This window comes from Lepidochelys olivacea, assembly GCF_965140295.1.
Source record: "Lepidochelys olivacea isolate rLepOli2 genome assembly, chromosome: 1".
NCBI lineage: Eukaryota > Metazoa > Chordata > Testudines > Cheloniidae > Lepidochelys > Lepidochelys olivacea.
In genome coordinates, this window is record NC_140411.1 from 241078008 (window position 1) to 241095580 (window position 17573).

General features: G+C 41.7%; 1 protein-coding gene across 1 annotated transcript; it reads left to right on the forward strand.

The window, feature by feature from the left end:
* Nucleotides 1-5346: 5346 nt before the first annotated feature.
* Nucleotides 5347-13724, forward strand: LOC311515166 (perilipin-3-like; the record flags this gene model as incomplete). Its single annotated transcript, XM_084618049.1, has 7 exons — nucleotides 5347-5400; nucleotides 8983-9178; nucleotides 11225-11307; nucleotides 11677-11926; nucleotides 12458-12645; nucleotides 13151-13279; nucleotides 13374-13724. The coding sequence occupies 7 exons, from the start codon at nucleotides 5347-5349 to the stop codon at nucleotides 13722-13724; spliced, it is 1251 nt and encodes a 416-aa protein (XP_084474175.1).
* Nucleotides 13725-17573: the final 3849 nt, after the last annotated feature.

Consider the following 17573-nt stretch of genomic DNA (forward strand, 5'->3'; position numbering starts at 1 on the left):
CTTTGTATAATGAGATGATTATTTCAGCATTGCCGTGACAGTAATTCTGCAGCTGCCCCTTTGTGTGCACTTGTCTCCAGCCCTCAAACAAGAGAATAGAAAATCATTCTTCGTGTTTAAACACAGAAAGCTCACTTCACTTTCATACAAACTTCTTAAGCAGAACCTGCTGTCCGTAAAGGATCTGCAGCTTTCGTGGTACTGATGCAAAAACACATGAATACAGAGCAAAATCCTGGCTAACCAAAAAGTTAATGTACTTATGCCTCTTGATGCTCAAACACAGTTGTAATCTGTTTAAATGGGGGACTTTTGAAAAATGTAGCTACTTGCTTTTTCTAGTAAAATTGGCAACAAATGGAGTAACAATGCAATAGGTCAATCTTATTCACGGTATAGTGTATTTTTGATTAGTTCAAGGGGCATTCCTGCAGAGGAACTTCAACCTAGGCAGACTTCCATTTGATTGTCTAAATTTATAGTAGTAACATTCCTCATTAGGATGGCCAGTACAAAGGTTACGCCAAAGGCTTAGTGAGCTACAAAAAGCAGTCTTCAGCCTTTCTTAAATAACCACACTAAAAGATGGTACGCAAAAAAACCTACATTAAGAATCAGCCAATCAGATAAAAATTTGCAACAACCATAAAGCCACCACTTCAATAATATGCATTTTCCTAAACTTTGAAATTCATCAGCTGCATTTATACTTCAGGCCACATCTTAGAAACCTCACAACTAAGGTATTTTTAGCACACGTTAGTAATGACCGAAGGGGCTAGTGTCAATACAAGAGCTTAGTATGTGGTATAATTACAGCACTTGCCACTGGGGTTGGTCAAAAATGGTCTTGCAATTTTCTGTCAAAAATAATTTGGGTTTCTAAAAGAGAAGAATTGCCATAGGGGGTCAGACCAATGGTCCATCTAGCCCAGTATCCTGTCTAACAGTGGCCACTGCTGGATGCTTCAGAGGGAATGAACAGAACAGGGACATTTCAAGTGATCCATCCCCTGTTGTCCAGACTGTTACACCAATAAAATAAAAACCAGCAGGATCTTTTTAAAGGGGAAAAGGCAAAATACCACATTTATTGTGAATACAGAAAGAATCATAGTAAGCAGTTAGTTATAGCTATAACATTCCATTCAATCTCATATTTATTCACACATTCATTCATATACACATACAGGTTCTGCAAGGTTGTTATCATAGGTTTCAGAGTAACAGCTGTGTTAGTCTGTATTCGCAAAAAGAAAAGGAGTACTTGTGGCACCTTAGAGACTAACCAATTTATTTGAGCATGAGCTTATAATATCTGCTGCAGTTTCCACGGTATGCATCCAATGAAGTGAGCTGTAGCTCACGAAAGCTCATGCTCAAATAAATTGGTTAGTCTCTAAGGTGCCACAAGTCCTCCTTTTCTTGTTATCATAGTTATCAGCCTTAGAGTTGATCATGCCAAGCCAGGTGGCCTGGACATGAGGAGGGAGCAGGGCCTCATCAGATGCACATCTGATGCTCCTGGAAGTTGGTTTGCAGAATCAGACCCCAAAGTTCTCACTTTCTAGAGTCCATTTTTATAGGAATTTCTTCCTATGTCAGTCTATGGGAATTGCTTCATCATGCTGTTGCTGAATCAATCCGCAGATGTCACATTCCTGACAGCTCCGTGCTGCCAGATGTTATCTTGTTCCTTGGTTCTCCCATTCTTGAGGCTGTTGAGTGGATTCCAGTCTGCCCTCCGGGGGTCCTCTGGTTATTTCCACTTGACGCCTTCTTCAGCCTATGGACACTGGATTCTTAGGCTGGCACCTCTCTGATCATTCAGTTATTATCCACACCAAGCATCCATCCACATACATCCTCTATCTCTATTTTAATAATCACAATTGTTAACGAAGCAAGATGAATACAACAAAAGGGTGGTGATTGTTACAAAGAATTGCTTTGAGAACAGACTCTGTCTTAGAATGTACTAACACAATCAGCAGCTTGCAAGTTTCACACAGAGAGGGAGAGAAACAGTACCAAAACCCAAGAGACCTCTTAATTCGTAATACCCTGGAATTTAAACTATGAGGAATCAAACTCATTTGTGATTTTAATACAGAACTTCTTTAATATGATCCAACAAGACCCAGCTTCTGGCAGTCAGAGGCTTAAGGACAACCCAGAGCATAGGGTTGCATCCCTGACCATTTTGGCTAAGAGCCATGGATGGACCTATCTTCCATGAACTTACCTAAATTTTTTTTTTTAACCCAGTTATACCTATGGCCTTCACAATTTCCCCAGTCTGATTGAACTGTGTGAAACTTGTTTCTTTTTAAAGCAGCTGCCTATTAGTTTCATCGGGTGACCCTTGGTGTTGTGTTATGTGAAGGAATAAATAACACTTTCTATACACCATTCATGACTTTATAGACCTCTATCATATCTCTCCTTAGTCATCTCTTTTTCTAAATTGAACAGTCCCAGTCTTCCTAATCTCTCCTCATGTGGAATCTGTTCCAAATCCCTAATCATTTTTACTGCCCTTCTCTGTACTTTTTCCCAGTAAATTTTATCTATCCCTTTCCCAATGATTCCTCTCCTGGTAGCTTTTTTTTTTTTTTTTTTTTTTTTAATGCCACTGCACATTGAGCAGATGTTTTCAGACAATCATCCATGATGACTCCAAAATCTTTCTTGAGTCGTAACGGCTAATTTAGACTCCATTTTGTGTGTATAGTTGAAATTACTTTTTCCAATGTGCATTACTTTGCATTTATCAATTTTGAATTTCATCCACCATTTTGTTGCCCAGTCGCCCCCTTTTGTGTGATCCCTTTGTAACACCACAGTCTGCTTTTTCACTATCTTGAGTAATTTTGTATCTTCTGCAAATTTGCCACCTCACTGTTTTATCCCTTTCTCCAGATCATTTGTGAATATGTTGAACAGCATTGGTCCCAGTACAGATTCTTGGGGGAACCCTCCTATTTACCGCTCTCCATTGTGAAAACTGACCATTTATTTCTACCCTTTGTTTTCTAATTCTTAACCAGGTACTGATCCATGAGAGGACCTTCCCTCTTATCCCATGATTGCAATTTCATATTTGTGTTCCTTCTGAACCCTTGAGTGACTACCATCTGAGGGGGGTCTGTGCTGGCCTAGAGTGACACACAGTGGCCCATAGTTATACTTCCATTTCCACCAGGGTGGGTGGGGGGAGTCTTAAGGTTGGAGCTCAAATGAGGCCTTTCATAAAGGGGCATTCTGCTGCCTGATAACAGAGAACCACCTGAGCACAATTTTGCCAAACTTTGTGTCAGCATAACATCTCCCTGATATTACTACACTCCCAACATATCTACTGGATTCCTTAGAGACCATCTGCTGAACTTTTAACTCAGGCATGATCATAAGATCTGTACGTAAATAGTGTCAATCCATAATGAGCTGCCTGGGCGATTGCATTTGGGTGAGTTGCCCTCTTGAGAGGAATGCAGGATGAGGATGCTTTAGAAGCAGGTGAGCTCAGGAGAAGGATCTGTCACAAGGAAACAGACTTAGGTAACAAGATCTGGGTATTGATACACAGTGACCAAGGGGCCTTCTATAAGGATATTATCATACAAGGAGCACCATTTGCAGGAAAGTGTCCCCATTCCCGTGGAGGCAACATGGACAGATCAGTGTACATCAGGGACCTCTTCCTGTAGCTGGGAGATTTGCCCCGGGTTAGCTGAATTTCAAAAGGTGTGGGCCTACGAAAAACGTAACAATGTTTAGCTGTGCTAAGACCACAGCTGATCATGCTGACAAATATCATAATATTGTTTTCTTGTACTCCCCCATCTGTCCACATCCATTGGTTGTCTCTTACTTAGATTGTTAGCCCCTTGGGGCAGGGATTGTCTTTTTCTTCTGTGCTTGTACAGCACCTAGCGCAGTGAGGTTTTGATCCCTGACAGGTTCCCAAGCACTGTGATAATACAAATAATAATAATGAAGGGTGGAGAATGAAGAGAAGAGAAGTTGCTACATGGACGAAGAACAAACCAAAGACCCTCTAGCTCTTTCGTTCTGTCCATGTCTCTCCTGCCCTGAGCTGTCATACCCAATTATGAAATAACTAATAAAAAACGACAAGTTATACCATGAGATGGTTTCTGGTAGCAAGCTATATTTTAGGATGAGTTATAGGCAAAGATTCTCCCAACCCTGTTGCTCATTAGGCAGTAAGATGATGGGAAGGGAAAGTTACTCAGGACCCAGGGTTCTGATTCTTATTTATACCACTTATAATATTACTCTATAACAAATAAGATTAAAAAAAATCCACAATAATATACTTGTAGCTTTTAAACTACCCAAAGTGAGTCCATGCAGATTTGCTGCCTCACTGCCTGTTCTACATTAATAAGAAACACTTGCACAGAGCAATAAGGCCCAGCTCCTCAAAGTTATTTAAACTCCTATCTTTGATTGAAAGCAATGGGCATTAAGTGCCTAAATACCTCTTTAGATCTGGACCAGCCTGCTCACAGGAGAGTTCATCTTGAAGGGACAGTGCTACCAAGAAATTAACTAAAAGGGTCAATTGCAATCATATGTGTACAATTATTCACTTTCCCAAGAACCTCTGCATGTGGTCCCACATACATTCTATCCTCATTGGTCACAGCAGAGAGTACTTCTTTCTCATGGGTTTGCTGAACTGTCAGTCTTCAGCTCCTGACCACCTTCCTCCCCATGACATCACCACAGGTACATAAAAGGTGAGCAGGTTGAAGTGAGTATTTATGGGAATATCAAGTACAGCTGATAAGGCTAGGTAAATAATTACTGTAGCTATGATGATAAATAACACTTTGTTTTCTTTATGCATTTATTAGTTTCAAATATATAGTAATTTCTGTAAAATGCTACTTTTTAAAATTTGAGTGATGGGGTTTGTGTTTCTGGGTTGTTTTTTTTCCCTCCTCTCCTGAGGGGGGAGAGAAAGGAGGCATCAAGTTGGGGCTCTTTTATTGTGATCTGCAGCTGGTAACTTTAGTTGGGTTTTGTTTTGTTTTCTTCTTTCCTGCCTGATATGTAAGAACAAGACTAACTTCTTGTAGGACCAAACTCCTCTCAAATGTGACTGCTCAGAGATTCTCTTAATCCTACATCATATGTGAGAAATAGCCTGTAAATTATATTGAAGAGGTAAAAATTGGTAAAACTGGATATTTGTAGTTCTTCAGCTATGACTTATGTGACTGCTGTTAAACTGCAATGTTAATCAAATGAGTCTGTGCTCTTGACCTGTAACTGCTCCACCTCTCTTGCCTTTTAGCTGTATCTGACTCCACTATGTCTTCTGAGAAGCAAATACATGATTCTTCCTTAGAGACCCAGGAGCAACAGGTAGGTACATGTATTAAGAGGGTGATATACTGAATCTCTCCCATCACTGTCTAAAAGAGAGCCTACTAAATGAAAGGTTGTAGAGGTGTTCTTAAACTAAGGTGGGGAGGGGGGCAGCCAACAAGTGCAGAGGAGTACACCATTTGGACCGAGACATCCCCTACAAGAGGATCTATTAATGGGGATTCTGCCTGTTGAGGCTGGAAGCTGATAAAGTACAGGTAGGAAATGAAGAGAAACAGTCAAGTGAAAGAGTCCCATTCAATTACATCACATAAAGGCTGACTGCTAAAAACTGACACATTTTATAAGCACTTTTATACAAATGCTAAAAGTATAAATACTAAGGGGTGAACTTAAGTGCCAAGTATTAAATGAGGCTATAAATATAATTTGCATCACCACGAGTTGGTAGAATGATGATCCTCAATGAGGCATGGCAATACCATGGTGCAAAATGTATAGGAATGATAGGTTGGGCTGGGGGGAATGGTATATGTGACAAAGCATAGAATCAAATTAAATGAATCAAACTGTCCTAGAGAATCTCAAAGGATAAAAATTCCATTCTTTGAATAATGAGAACATAGCAATCGGAACATGCTACTGACCAAGATGGTGGTTTGTGAAATGCTCAGGGAACCTAGAGAGACTACAAAAATAGAAAACTCAGTGGGGATTTCAGCTATCCCCATATTGACTGGGTACATGCCACCTCAGGGTGAGATGCAGGGAGAGTTTTTAGATGGTATAAATGAGAGCTGCCCCAAGATGCAAGGCTGGAACCCACAAGGGGAGAGACCATCTTGATTTAGTACTAAGAGGTGAATATAGGTGAACCACTTAGTTATATTATGGCTGCTATTACTAAGTTTCACATCCCTGTGATGAGGGGGGAAAAACCCTGGAGAGGCCCACCACAGTAGGCTTTAAACTTAAGAAAAGGGAACTAGTTAAATGGAAACTAAAAAGAACAGTCACGAGTGAGTTCTGCCAAGTTGCATTGAAATTTATTTTAAAAAACACAATAATAGAGGCTCAAATTAAATAGTAAGAGGACCAAAAAAGGGGCCATGATGGTGAAACCACAAAATAAAAAATGGTTAGTGGCAAAAAGACTTCCTTTCTAAAAATTGGAAGTTAAATCCTAGTGAGGAAAATAGAAAGGAGCATAAACTCTGGCAAGTCAAGCATAAAAGTGTAATTAGGCATTCCAATAAAAAAATTTTGAAGAGCAACTAGCCAAAATCTCTAACAGCAAAAAAATTAAGTACATCAGAAACAGTCTGCTTAACAATCAGTGGGGTCACTAGGCAATTGAGGTGCTAGAGAGACACTTGAGGAAGATAAGTCCAATGCAGAGAAGCTAAATGAATTGCATCTTGACATCACAGGATGTGAGGGAGGTTTCCACACCTAAGCAAGTCTTTAAGTGACAAATCCCAATGAACTGTCCCAGATTGAGGTGTGGATAAAGGAGGTTTAGGAACAAATTGATTTATTTAATAATAAATTGCTAGGACCAGATGGTATTCACCCAAGAGTTCTGCAATTTCATATTTGAGTTTCGTCAGAACTACTAAATGACACTTAACCTATCACTTAGATCTGTTCCAGTACCAGATGACTAAAAGATAGCTAATGTGTGATACCACTTTTAAAAAGGGCTCCAGAGGCAAACCTGGCATTTACAGATGAGTAAGCCTAATTTCAGTACCAAGCGAATAGTTTGAAACTATATAGTAAAGAACAGAATGATCAGATACATAGACAACATAATTTGGGGGGTGGGGTGGGAAGAGTCAACACGGCTTTTGTAAAGGGACATCATGACTCTCCAATCTATTGGAATTCTTTTTGGGGGGTTGGGGAGGGATCAACAGACATGTGGACAGGGATGATATAGTGTATTTGGACTTTAAAAAAAGCTAATGACGGGGTCCCTCGCCAAAGGCTCTTCTGCAAAGTAAGCTGTCATGGGGTAAGAAGGAAGGTCCTCTTATGGATCAGTAACTCCTTAAGAACTAGGAAACAAAGGTGAAAATGGACCATTTATTTCTACCAATAGAGAGCAGTAAACAGCAGGGTCCCCAAGAATCTGTAGTGCTGTTCAACATATTCAGAAATCACTATTTGCCACTTCCCCCACATGAAGTCCAAAGCTGACTGAAAAGAGTTAAGGGATCTCAGCGAAGTGGGTGAGTAGGCAAAAAGGCAGATGAAATTCAATGTTGGTAAATCCAAGTTAATGGACATTGGGTGGTTGGGACTGTTTTCCAAAGTGATGGGATCTAAATTAGCTGCTTTCACAAAAGAAACTTATTGAAGTAATTGTGGATAGTTCTCTGAAAACATCTGCCCAATTTGCTGCAGCAGTTTAAAAAGCAAACTATGCTAGGAATCATTAGGAAATGAATAGATAAGACCGAAAAATATCATTATGCCCGTATATAAGTCTATAGTACAGCCAGACCTTGACTACCACACACAGTTCTGGTTGCCCCATATCAAAAGAGAATTATTAGAATTGGAAAAGGTACAGAGAAGGGCACCAAAAATATTAGGGATATGGAACCGCTTCCATATGAGGAGAGAGTACAAAGACTGGTGCAGCTCATCTTGGAAAAGAGATGACTAAGGGGAGGTCTATAAAATCACAAATGGCATAGAGAAAGTGAATAGGGAAGTGTTATGAAGGAGTAAACATGATTCAAGAACTAGGGGACACCCAATGAAACAAATAGGCAGCAGGCTTTAAAAAAAAAAACAGGAATTACTTCATACAACACAGTAAACCTGTGGAACTCATTGCCCTGGGATGTTGTGAAGGCCATAGGTATAATAGGATTGAAAAAGTTAGATAAGTTCATGGGGGAGAGGTCCATTTCTGGCTATTGGCCAATGTGGCCAGGGGATGCGACCTCATGCTCTGGGTGTCTCTAGCCTGACTGCCAGAAACTGGGAGTGAACAGGGGGTGGATCACTTGATTCCCTCCTGGAGCATCTGGCATTGGCCATGACTGGAAGACAGCATGGCCAACCTAGCCCAGTATACTGGGTCAAACAAATGGTCAGTCTTATGTTCTAGCAATCCCATCATAGTCTGTTTAGTGACTACAGAGCTGAATATTCATGGAGACTATTTCCCATTCTATGAAAGACTGTGTGATTGGCTTCAGCACTACTGAAACTTTCTTAAAACATGCCAAGCTTGACATAGCTGAAAGCTATTCTGGGACCTGATCTGAAAATCCTGAGTAAACCTTCCAGATAATGAATAGCTCTTCAGTTGCAATGATAGAAGGTCTCCTCTCAAAGACGATGGGAGTAAGACACACTTGGATCTTTCAGCTAGTTTAATACAGCATCCCATAGTAATTAGAGGACCATTTTGACACTGTAACCCTTCAGACTGCTGAGAATTTGAGCCTTTGAATTAGTGTGGGAGGAAAGGTCCAAGACTATGAAATACCTGCAAGGTGCTAACTGATTCTCCTTCCTCTGTAGGCTTTCCAGTATGATGCTCTCACTAGCCACTTCTCAGTGGCTCTTCACAAATCTCTCTCCCTTTCTTGCCTGCAGAATCTCTTGAGGAGGGTGGCCAGTCTGCCCTTGGTCAGCTCTGCCTATGACATGGCTGCAACTGCCTACACCTCCACCAAGGAGAGCCACCCCTACCTAAAGTCCTTGTGTGATGTAGCAGAGAAAGGCATGAAGACCATTAGTGAGGCTGCAGCCAGCAGAGCACAGCCAATTCTGACTTCATTTGAACCACAGAGTGAGTAAGCGGGGCTTGCAGGTCGTTTTAGCAATGAACATAAGTGTCTCCATCCCAAGTACAGACATGAAGTGCAATGGCTCACAGTCTCAGGCTTCTTTTTGAAGGCCTATATCTTGCACTTATTCTTGATTTCCTTACTCCTTGATATAACTACATCCCAAGACAGTCTAGAGCCCCTGCCTTGCTGAGTACTTACCTTTTCATTTTAAGGTTCCTGTATATCTTGAGACTTGGTCAGTTTCTCACAGGCAGAGAAGTCATTGCCAAATAACTTCAGTGACTGGAAGACTCAGTCTTCTGTCTCTGATGGTGCACAAACAACTTGACTGACTCAATCCATAGATTGATTACTTTATGTGGGTAATCATCTTTGCGTGCCAAACCTGTTAAATTCTAATGGCCCTTTTAGAAATGGGGAATTGAAGTGACTCCTGGGTGCTCATCCCTAAATTTTTAGGGGGCTTGCTATTCCAAAGTGCTGAACACCTGAGAGTCAGGTCTCTCTAAATATCAAGGTTCATGCAGGGTTGGGGACAGGTTTGGTTGCTAAAAGGACTGCTGTGGTCCTCTAGTCTGACCACCTGCATAACAGGCCACAAAAAATAATTCAGGACTTCCCTGAAATAAAGACCAATAGCTAAGGCTGAATTAAAGTATATGTCTTAGGGAAAACATCCAATCTTGACATTCCCAGGGATGGAATCTCCATCATAATCCTAGGTACACTGCTCCAGTAGTTAACAATTGACAAGGATAGTAAATCTATTTCTAATCTGAATTTGCCTAGCTTCAGCCTCCAGTCACTCGATCAGGATAGCTGTCTGAAGAGCCCTCTAAACATCTTTCACCATGTAGGTGTTTACAGACGGTAACTCAACATTCGTCTTGATAAGCTAAATAGAGCTCTTTGAGCCCCTCATTACAAGGCATGTTTCTAATCCTTCAGTCATTCTTGTGGCTCTTCCCTGAACCCTCCCCAATTTTTTCCAACTCTTGAAGTGTGGACACCAGACTGGTACTTCAGTACCACTCACATCAGACCCAAATACAGGGGTAAATAACTCCTCCTGCATATTCCTGTTAATGCATACAAGGATGCCATTAGCACTTTGCCATAGCACTGCGAGCTCAAAGTCAAATGACTATTCTGAACCACCAAGGCTCTTTAATTACTGTTCCTTAGCATAGTCTGCCATTTGATTATAGCTTTCATGTTTTGTTCCTAGACATGACTTAGGTTTCATTCCCCCTAGACTACCAGGAGATCCAGATCCAGTCACTGTGGAACCCCACTAGAAACACCTCTAAAAGATGATTCCCAGCTCACAATTACATTTTGAGACCTATCCATTAGCAACAATTTAATCCACTTAATGTGTCAGGTTGACTTGTATTCTACCTTATGCCATGGTGATACCAAGTCAAATGCCTTACAGAAGTCAAACCTAACAGTGATGTAATATTCTTAAATCCACCAACCTTGTAGTCTCACCTTTTTAAAGTTTGACAAGATCTAGCTTCAACAAACCCAAGTCAATTGACACTAGTTATATTCCCCTTTCATTCTTAGAGTCCCACATCAGCAGTTTTATTTTGTCCAGAATTGACCTAGTCAATAGGTAACTGGAAAGTCTGTCTACACAGTCATCCTGTTTACCCTCAAATTTTGGCACAATAGTTTTCTTCTAGTCCTCTTGAGCTCTGGCCTTCTAGGACTTATTAAAAATCAGCAATGGTCCAGGGGGATGTACAAACTGAGGTACCAAAAATTGTTTGACATTTTTAAAAATTCAGGCCTGAAACTGTAGTTACTCAATGGATCTACTGTATAGCAAAAGTTCAGGTCCTAGGGTAGCATGATACAACTCAAAGGGGAAATGCTAAACTAGCATGTTCTCCATTCAGTGTGGCTAGATTTTAATCTCTTGGCAGGCTTGCTGCTGACTGGAGAAGATCTGGCCGAATCTGTCATCGGCAGTGACATTACCCTTTAATTGATCAAACTGAGTTTCACTTGTAGGACTAAACTGCCTTTCTCTATAGTTTCAACAGCCAATGAATCTATTATTAAGGGACTGGACACACTGGAAGAGAAGCTGCCAAGCCTTCAAATTACAGCGGATAAGGTAAACTTATGCTGCTCTTCTCTAGAGAAGGTTGTGGTCACATAAACCATCTAGGGTAAGAACTAGACCAGTCCAGAGCTCTGGAGGCAGCCTCATGAACCTTGTGGCTCAGGAAAGTGGCTGAGTCACATAAAGGCGCTGCCCAGGAACAGATTTATTGCCTGTCTAGAATGAGGCAAAAATAGGAGGGTAGCTAAAGCCTAGTAAATGGTGCTCAACTAGATCATGGTATAATGGTTCTTCTCTGGAGAAGAACCATGTAGAATTTGAGGAAAGGGCATGGTGTGGGGGCAGACAATTCAGGCAGAGAATTGTATAAACAATACATGAAGAATAATCGCCAAATGTCTTCTGCTGTCACCTCTGAAGGTTGCTTCAGACACCAAGGAGCTGGTGTCTTCCGAAGTAGAAGCTGCCAGCAAATTTTCCAGCTTGGTAGATGTGACCAGAGAAGCTATGCAAGCAAGTGTGGAGTCCACCAAGTCCGTTATGACCCACAGTGTGAACACAGTCATGGGATCAAGAATGGGCCAGATGGCTGTGAGTGGTGTGGAAGCAGTGCTGGAGAAATCAGCAGAGCTGTTAGATCAATATCTCCCCATAACAGATGAGGAACTAGGTCAGAACACATCTGAATCATGAGATGCTGGTTCCCTTCATTAGAGGTCTTGGTTCTTTTTCTTTCAAGAAGGCCCTTTTACCTTATGACATGCAAAGTTGGAGCCAAATATTATGCTCAGTCTGTCTTGCTTTCACCCACCTGGTTCTTCATTTAGAAATCTGCTTTTCCTGTACCATCAAAGCCAGTTACACAGTTCACTGGCTACTGGAAAGTAGGTGGAGATCGTTAGAATGTCACTTGTATCCTGAGGCTTAGCTAACCAGACAATGAGATGTATTGGGTTCTTGGGGTGGGGAGTGATTAAGGGGAAAGAGTTAGAGGTGGCCAAATCCCTAATGCAGCTATCAAATGTCTGAAAAGGCAATATCCAAATAAGAATAGCTATGGTTACTATTGCTAGATGTGTCACAAGCAACTTCCTGACATAATTAATTCAACAAGATATTAAAAGTAGCTATAGTCTATGCCTTCCTCCCTTTTACCATCCTGCTAAAATGTTTTTGGTCCTACCCCATTTATTTCCTTCAGCTGAACTTGGAACATCTATAAAGGAGGATGGAGTGGCTCCTCTCCAGCCTCAAAGTTACTTTGTGCGCTTAGGCTCCCTGTCAAGCAAACTCCGCCACCGTGCCTACCAGCATTCTCTAGCCAAGATTAAAAATACTAGGCAGAGCATCCAAGAGACTCTCTCCCAGCTTCACCAAACCATTGATCTGGTAGGAACTTTCTCATCAGCATTCTATTCTGGAGCTGATTTGGGCTGAGCAGACTGAGACCAAAGTGTCTTCTCTACAAGGTGTCTATGCTCTCCTGTTCCCTCTGACTACCCATGTTCCATTGGAACTGGCTGCTGCTTAAGCTAGTTTCTTACTTGGGGTCTAGGCAAGCAGATAACTCCAACTGCCATAATGCCTTGATTCCATCAAACTTCACAAGCTAAGCAACACCTGGCCAACTGAGTCCCTGAAAGGGAGATCTCTGAAGAAAGCAGGTGTTGCAAGCAAGTGACCGGGGGGGGGGGGCACATTATTTCCTCTTGGCTATGGAGCACTGTTTTGTTTTTTGTTGGCATATATGCCAACAAAAGTACTGAAATATGGCCCAGTCATCACTGGCACAGAGGGGGCCCCAGCGTCCCATAGATGCTCTAAAACATTTGTGGTGTATAAAAGGTGCTACAGAAATGTTGTGGTAAGACTCCTTTTCTCCTTGCTCCTCCAGATTGACTATGTGAAGCAAGGAGTGGATCAGAAGCTTCAAGATGGCCAAGAGAAGCTCCACCAAATGTGGCTGGACTGGAGCAAGAGGCAGACAGGAGGGAGTAAGGACTCAGAGTTGGTACAACCTGAGGTATCTAATTAGCCAGGATCCAGCTTTGGGCTGTGGCATTTCTGCCTATCTCAGGAGTCTTATTCTACCTCAATAACAACTTGTTTCCTTTCAGCAGCTGGAGTCTCGTGCTCTGACAATGTTTCAGAGCATTATCCAGCAGCTGCAGGCAACCTGCCTAACCCTAATGTCAAGCATCCAAGGCTTCCCATCCAACATCCAAGATAAGGTGCAGCAGGTTCACCACAGCACAAAGGAGCTCCAAACTTCCTTCTCCACGGTTCACTCCTTCCAAGATCTCTCCAGCAGAATCCTGACCCAGAGCCGCAAACAGATCACCAAAGCCCAGGGATACATGGATGAACTGCTAGAGTACATAGTGCACAACACTCCTCTGTCCTGGCTTGTGGGACCTTTCATGCTGTCTGGCAAAATACCAGAAAAAGCCATGGAACCATCAGAATGAGGGTGGGGAAGAATAAATAGCTTCTACAACTGCTCTGTCAAACTTACTGCAGCTCACTTGTAAAGGACCAAATTTTCCTTAGCACTTATAGTGATTAACAAATAGGGTCTGAAAGCTTATACCTTTACACAGCCACCTCCAACATTAGATTGAATTGTGTGATGTGGGGTTTTTTCTTCCTTGTAGGAAATGAAGCTGCTTGCAGCTCCAGGTTCAAACATTCTTCACCACAATTCTGGAGAGGCACTTCCTCCCCTGGATAGCATGGGGTACAACTCAATCTCATGTCTTGCATGGGCTGCATGCTACCTGTGGCTGAGCTAAGATTAAAAACAATGATTTATTTGCTTTCAAAATAGCAATGCTGTCACCAGAAGTATCTTTTAAAATGAGGGTGAAATATGAATGTAAAAAATCCATAAATTGGATACTACCCTCCAGGAACGCCATCTACATCCTGGGATACTCGCCACAATCTTAAAGTAGTGGCTGAGAACTAGGTTACTTCTGGTGAAAACTGTTCTTGCCACAGTGAGAGAGAGACATCTCCAACTTCCTCCCTAAAGCAGTGAGAAATGGTACTAAATACAGCTTCAGCTCTAGGTGTCATGTGGATGGCTGAACAAGTCATTGACATAAATCATGGCCTTTCCAGAGCATGGATATATATATATATATAATATGCATAGCTGTTAGTCAGATGACTAACCATACCACACACTAGTGTATTGGTGACTACCTTTACGCTTGTTTTGGGTAACTGACTCATTCCCTTGTCACTTTTCCGCAAATTGCTGTAGGAGAGAACTCTGTCTCTTGCAAAATAAACATATTGCATATAAACAAATCTGTCTTCTAGCTTGTTCTTATTGCCTTAACTTTTAGCTAGTCTTAACCCTAGACTATATCACAGTAGTCCCTTCTATCTCCTACATAACACTGGAATCCATTCCAGGAAGTCCTGTGGCCTGCTTAAAATCCAATATCTGTAGGTCAATGGACATCTCCTTAAAAATGTCCCATGCTGGACAACCAGCAACAACCCTTGGCAACCTGATGCTATTAATAAAAGGTCTGAGACTGTTCTAACAGCCAGCTATCCTTCCCTCACTCACATCTTTCATCAAGATCTTAAGGAAGATGGTGTCTCCAAATAGCATCCCAGAATTCTTTAGTTTAGTTGGGACCAATAAAGATCTCTATCCCTGGGGCTTAAGGGCCCTAAACTTCTTTTGAGAGTTAGATAAAACTTCTAATGTCTGTATCAAACCCCAGAGCAGGGGGAGGGGTGGGGGAAGATGCCTTCAGCCTCAACATCAAAAATAGCTAGCTTGAAAATCTCCGAATTGGACATAGCACTGCATGATGAGGTCTCATAAAACGGGGCTTAAAATAAATTCAAAGCATGTATGGCTCTACTAACTTGCATATTGTGTGAAATTACTACCGTATACATGCTGGTTAATCTTGTGCACAAACTTCTAGGCTGTGTAATGGGTCCTGTATCCACTTACTATCTTTGAACTAATGTTCCCTTACTCCGGTCTAACCAGTACTGTCTGCTACTGGTTGATAGACATCCCAATATGTCTGCAGCTTTCAGAAACTTCACCTAGAAAACAGACTAGGGTATGAATAGTAGACCATGAACTAACTGAAGCAGCCTTTTAATGACAGCTGTGATGTCATGTTCCAAAGCTTTCTCTTTTCTCAGCCTTTTCAATAAAGGGTATAGGACCTAGAATCTCCAGAGGTCATGTTGCAGTGGTTAGCTATTGCAACATAATCATTCTGCTTGGAAATTGCTTGTTTTGTGTCTCAGGCTAGTGCTTTCTGTTCACATGGGATTAATTCCAATTGGATGATAACTTTGCATTTCTAGAACATCACCTGCAAAAGTATCTTACACAATACAAACAGCCTCTCACACAGATCCCTATTTTTCTCCTTTTACAGATAAGTAAATTGCAGTGCACAAAGTCACCTGGTGAAGGTCATACAAAGTCTGTTAGAGCCAAGCAGCCTACCTCCTAGTCCTGTATTCTAATCACACACTCATCAACTTTGTCTTCATACTATACTGTGAGGAGACCTAGGGCAATATTCAAACTTCAGTCATCAGTTTGAGTTCAGTAGCAATGAATCTTGACTAAGACAAGTTAATGGTAGCACCTCACCAGTTGTAGAGGCTACTGTAGACTTGTAGGAAAGCACAAGCTGCACTAAATAATGGAACTCAGTAAAGGGGAAGGAATATGCTTGAGGTTTAGCTTCCACAACATTTCCTTGTCTCTCTCTTTCCCTCTCCCCCTTCCCCTCCACATTTATCTACTCTTGCTTGGTGTCTGTTTCAGATTCAGCTCACAGTTCAAAACAGCTGTTCTCCTCTATCAGCCTGGGAGAGGGTTACAAAGTGAGAAAATTAAAACAAACACAGCTAGCTCATCAGGAACTGCAGGAAACTCATTCAGCAGTGGCTATTGCTTTAAGTTTAAGCAGCCCCATGTTCCCTAACAATAGATACAAAATGTATTATCAGTGCATAAAGTGCATCATTATTGTATGGGAAGCTGTATTATCTGAAAATACTACTCATTCTGTCTTCAGCCACAGATTCTGGGGACTCAGTAGTAGTAGTGTAGCAGCACCTACAGGCCATAACTAAGCAGGGGGAGGGGGGGGAAGATTCAGTCCATTAAATGCCCTATAAATAGGGCCCTACCAAATTCACTGCCTGTTTTGGTCAATTTCAATCATAGGATTTTAAAAATCACAAATTTTCAGATTTCAGCTATTTAAATCTGAAATGTCTTGGTGGTGTAATTGTAGGAGGCCTGATCCAAAAAGGAGGGGTGTGTGGTGGGGGAGGGGGTTGTGGTGCTGCTACCCTTACTTCTGTGCTGCTGCTGGCAGCGGTGCTGCCTTCAGAGCTGGGCGGCTGGAGAGCAGCAGCTGCTGGCCGGGAGCCCAGCTCTGAAGGCAGAGCTGCTGCCAGCAGCAGCGCAGGAGAGAGGATGGCACGGTGTGGTATTGCCCCTCTTAATTCTGCGCTGCTGCCTGCAGAGCTGGGCCCTCAGCCAGTAGCCGCCCCTCTCCAGCCACCCAGCTCTGAAGGCAGCAGCGCAGAAGTAAGGGTGGCAATACCACAATCCCCTTAAAATAATCTTCTGACCCCCTCCTGCAACTCCCTTTCAGGTCAGGACCCCCAATTTGAGAAACATGGGTCTCCCCCCCATGAACTCTGTGTGATATAGAGCAAAAGCACATAAAAGACCAAATTTCACAGACTGACACATTTTTCATGGCCGTGAATTTGTTAGGGCCCTATGTATAAATACACAGTAAAGTAGTCTAATCTAAACATCTTAAAGTCTAACTGTTCCACTCCCTTGCATTAAATGAAATTATAGCAACAAAGAATTTACATCCACTTATCTCGTGAAGGCTTCTTGAAACTGAATGAGCTGTCTTATGCCTATGTATTTAGATGTCAACATATCTTCTTAGATTAAATTAGGTTTTAATGCTGGACTAGGTGACTTAATGCTAGTGCACAAGATTCTCTTACTATAGTAATGAGTCCAAATGCCATGAGCATTCTGTTAATACGGCTACAAGAACTGTTTAGTTTAATTGCTAGAAACTTGTTCACAAGGCCTGTAGGTCAATGATTATTAAGACTTGTTTACCTGTTTCATTACTAACAGCCTGTGGAATAAATTTTACTAAAGGAGAAAACATGCATTTATATTGTAAAAACAAAATCTCAGACAGCTAAAGGACTACAGTAGTTATAGTAGATGTAAGGGCAGCAAATTGGACTGTCTTCAGGCTTTATCCTTCAAGCTT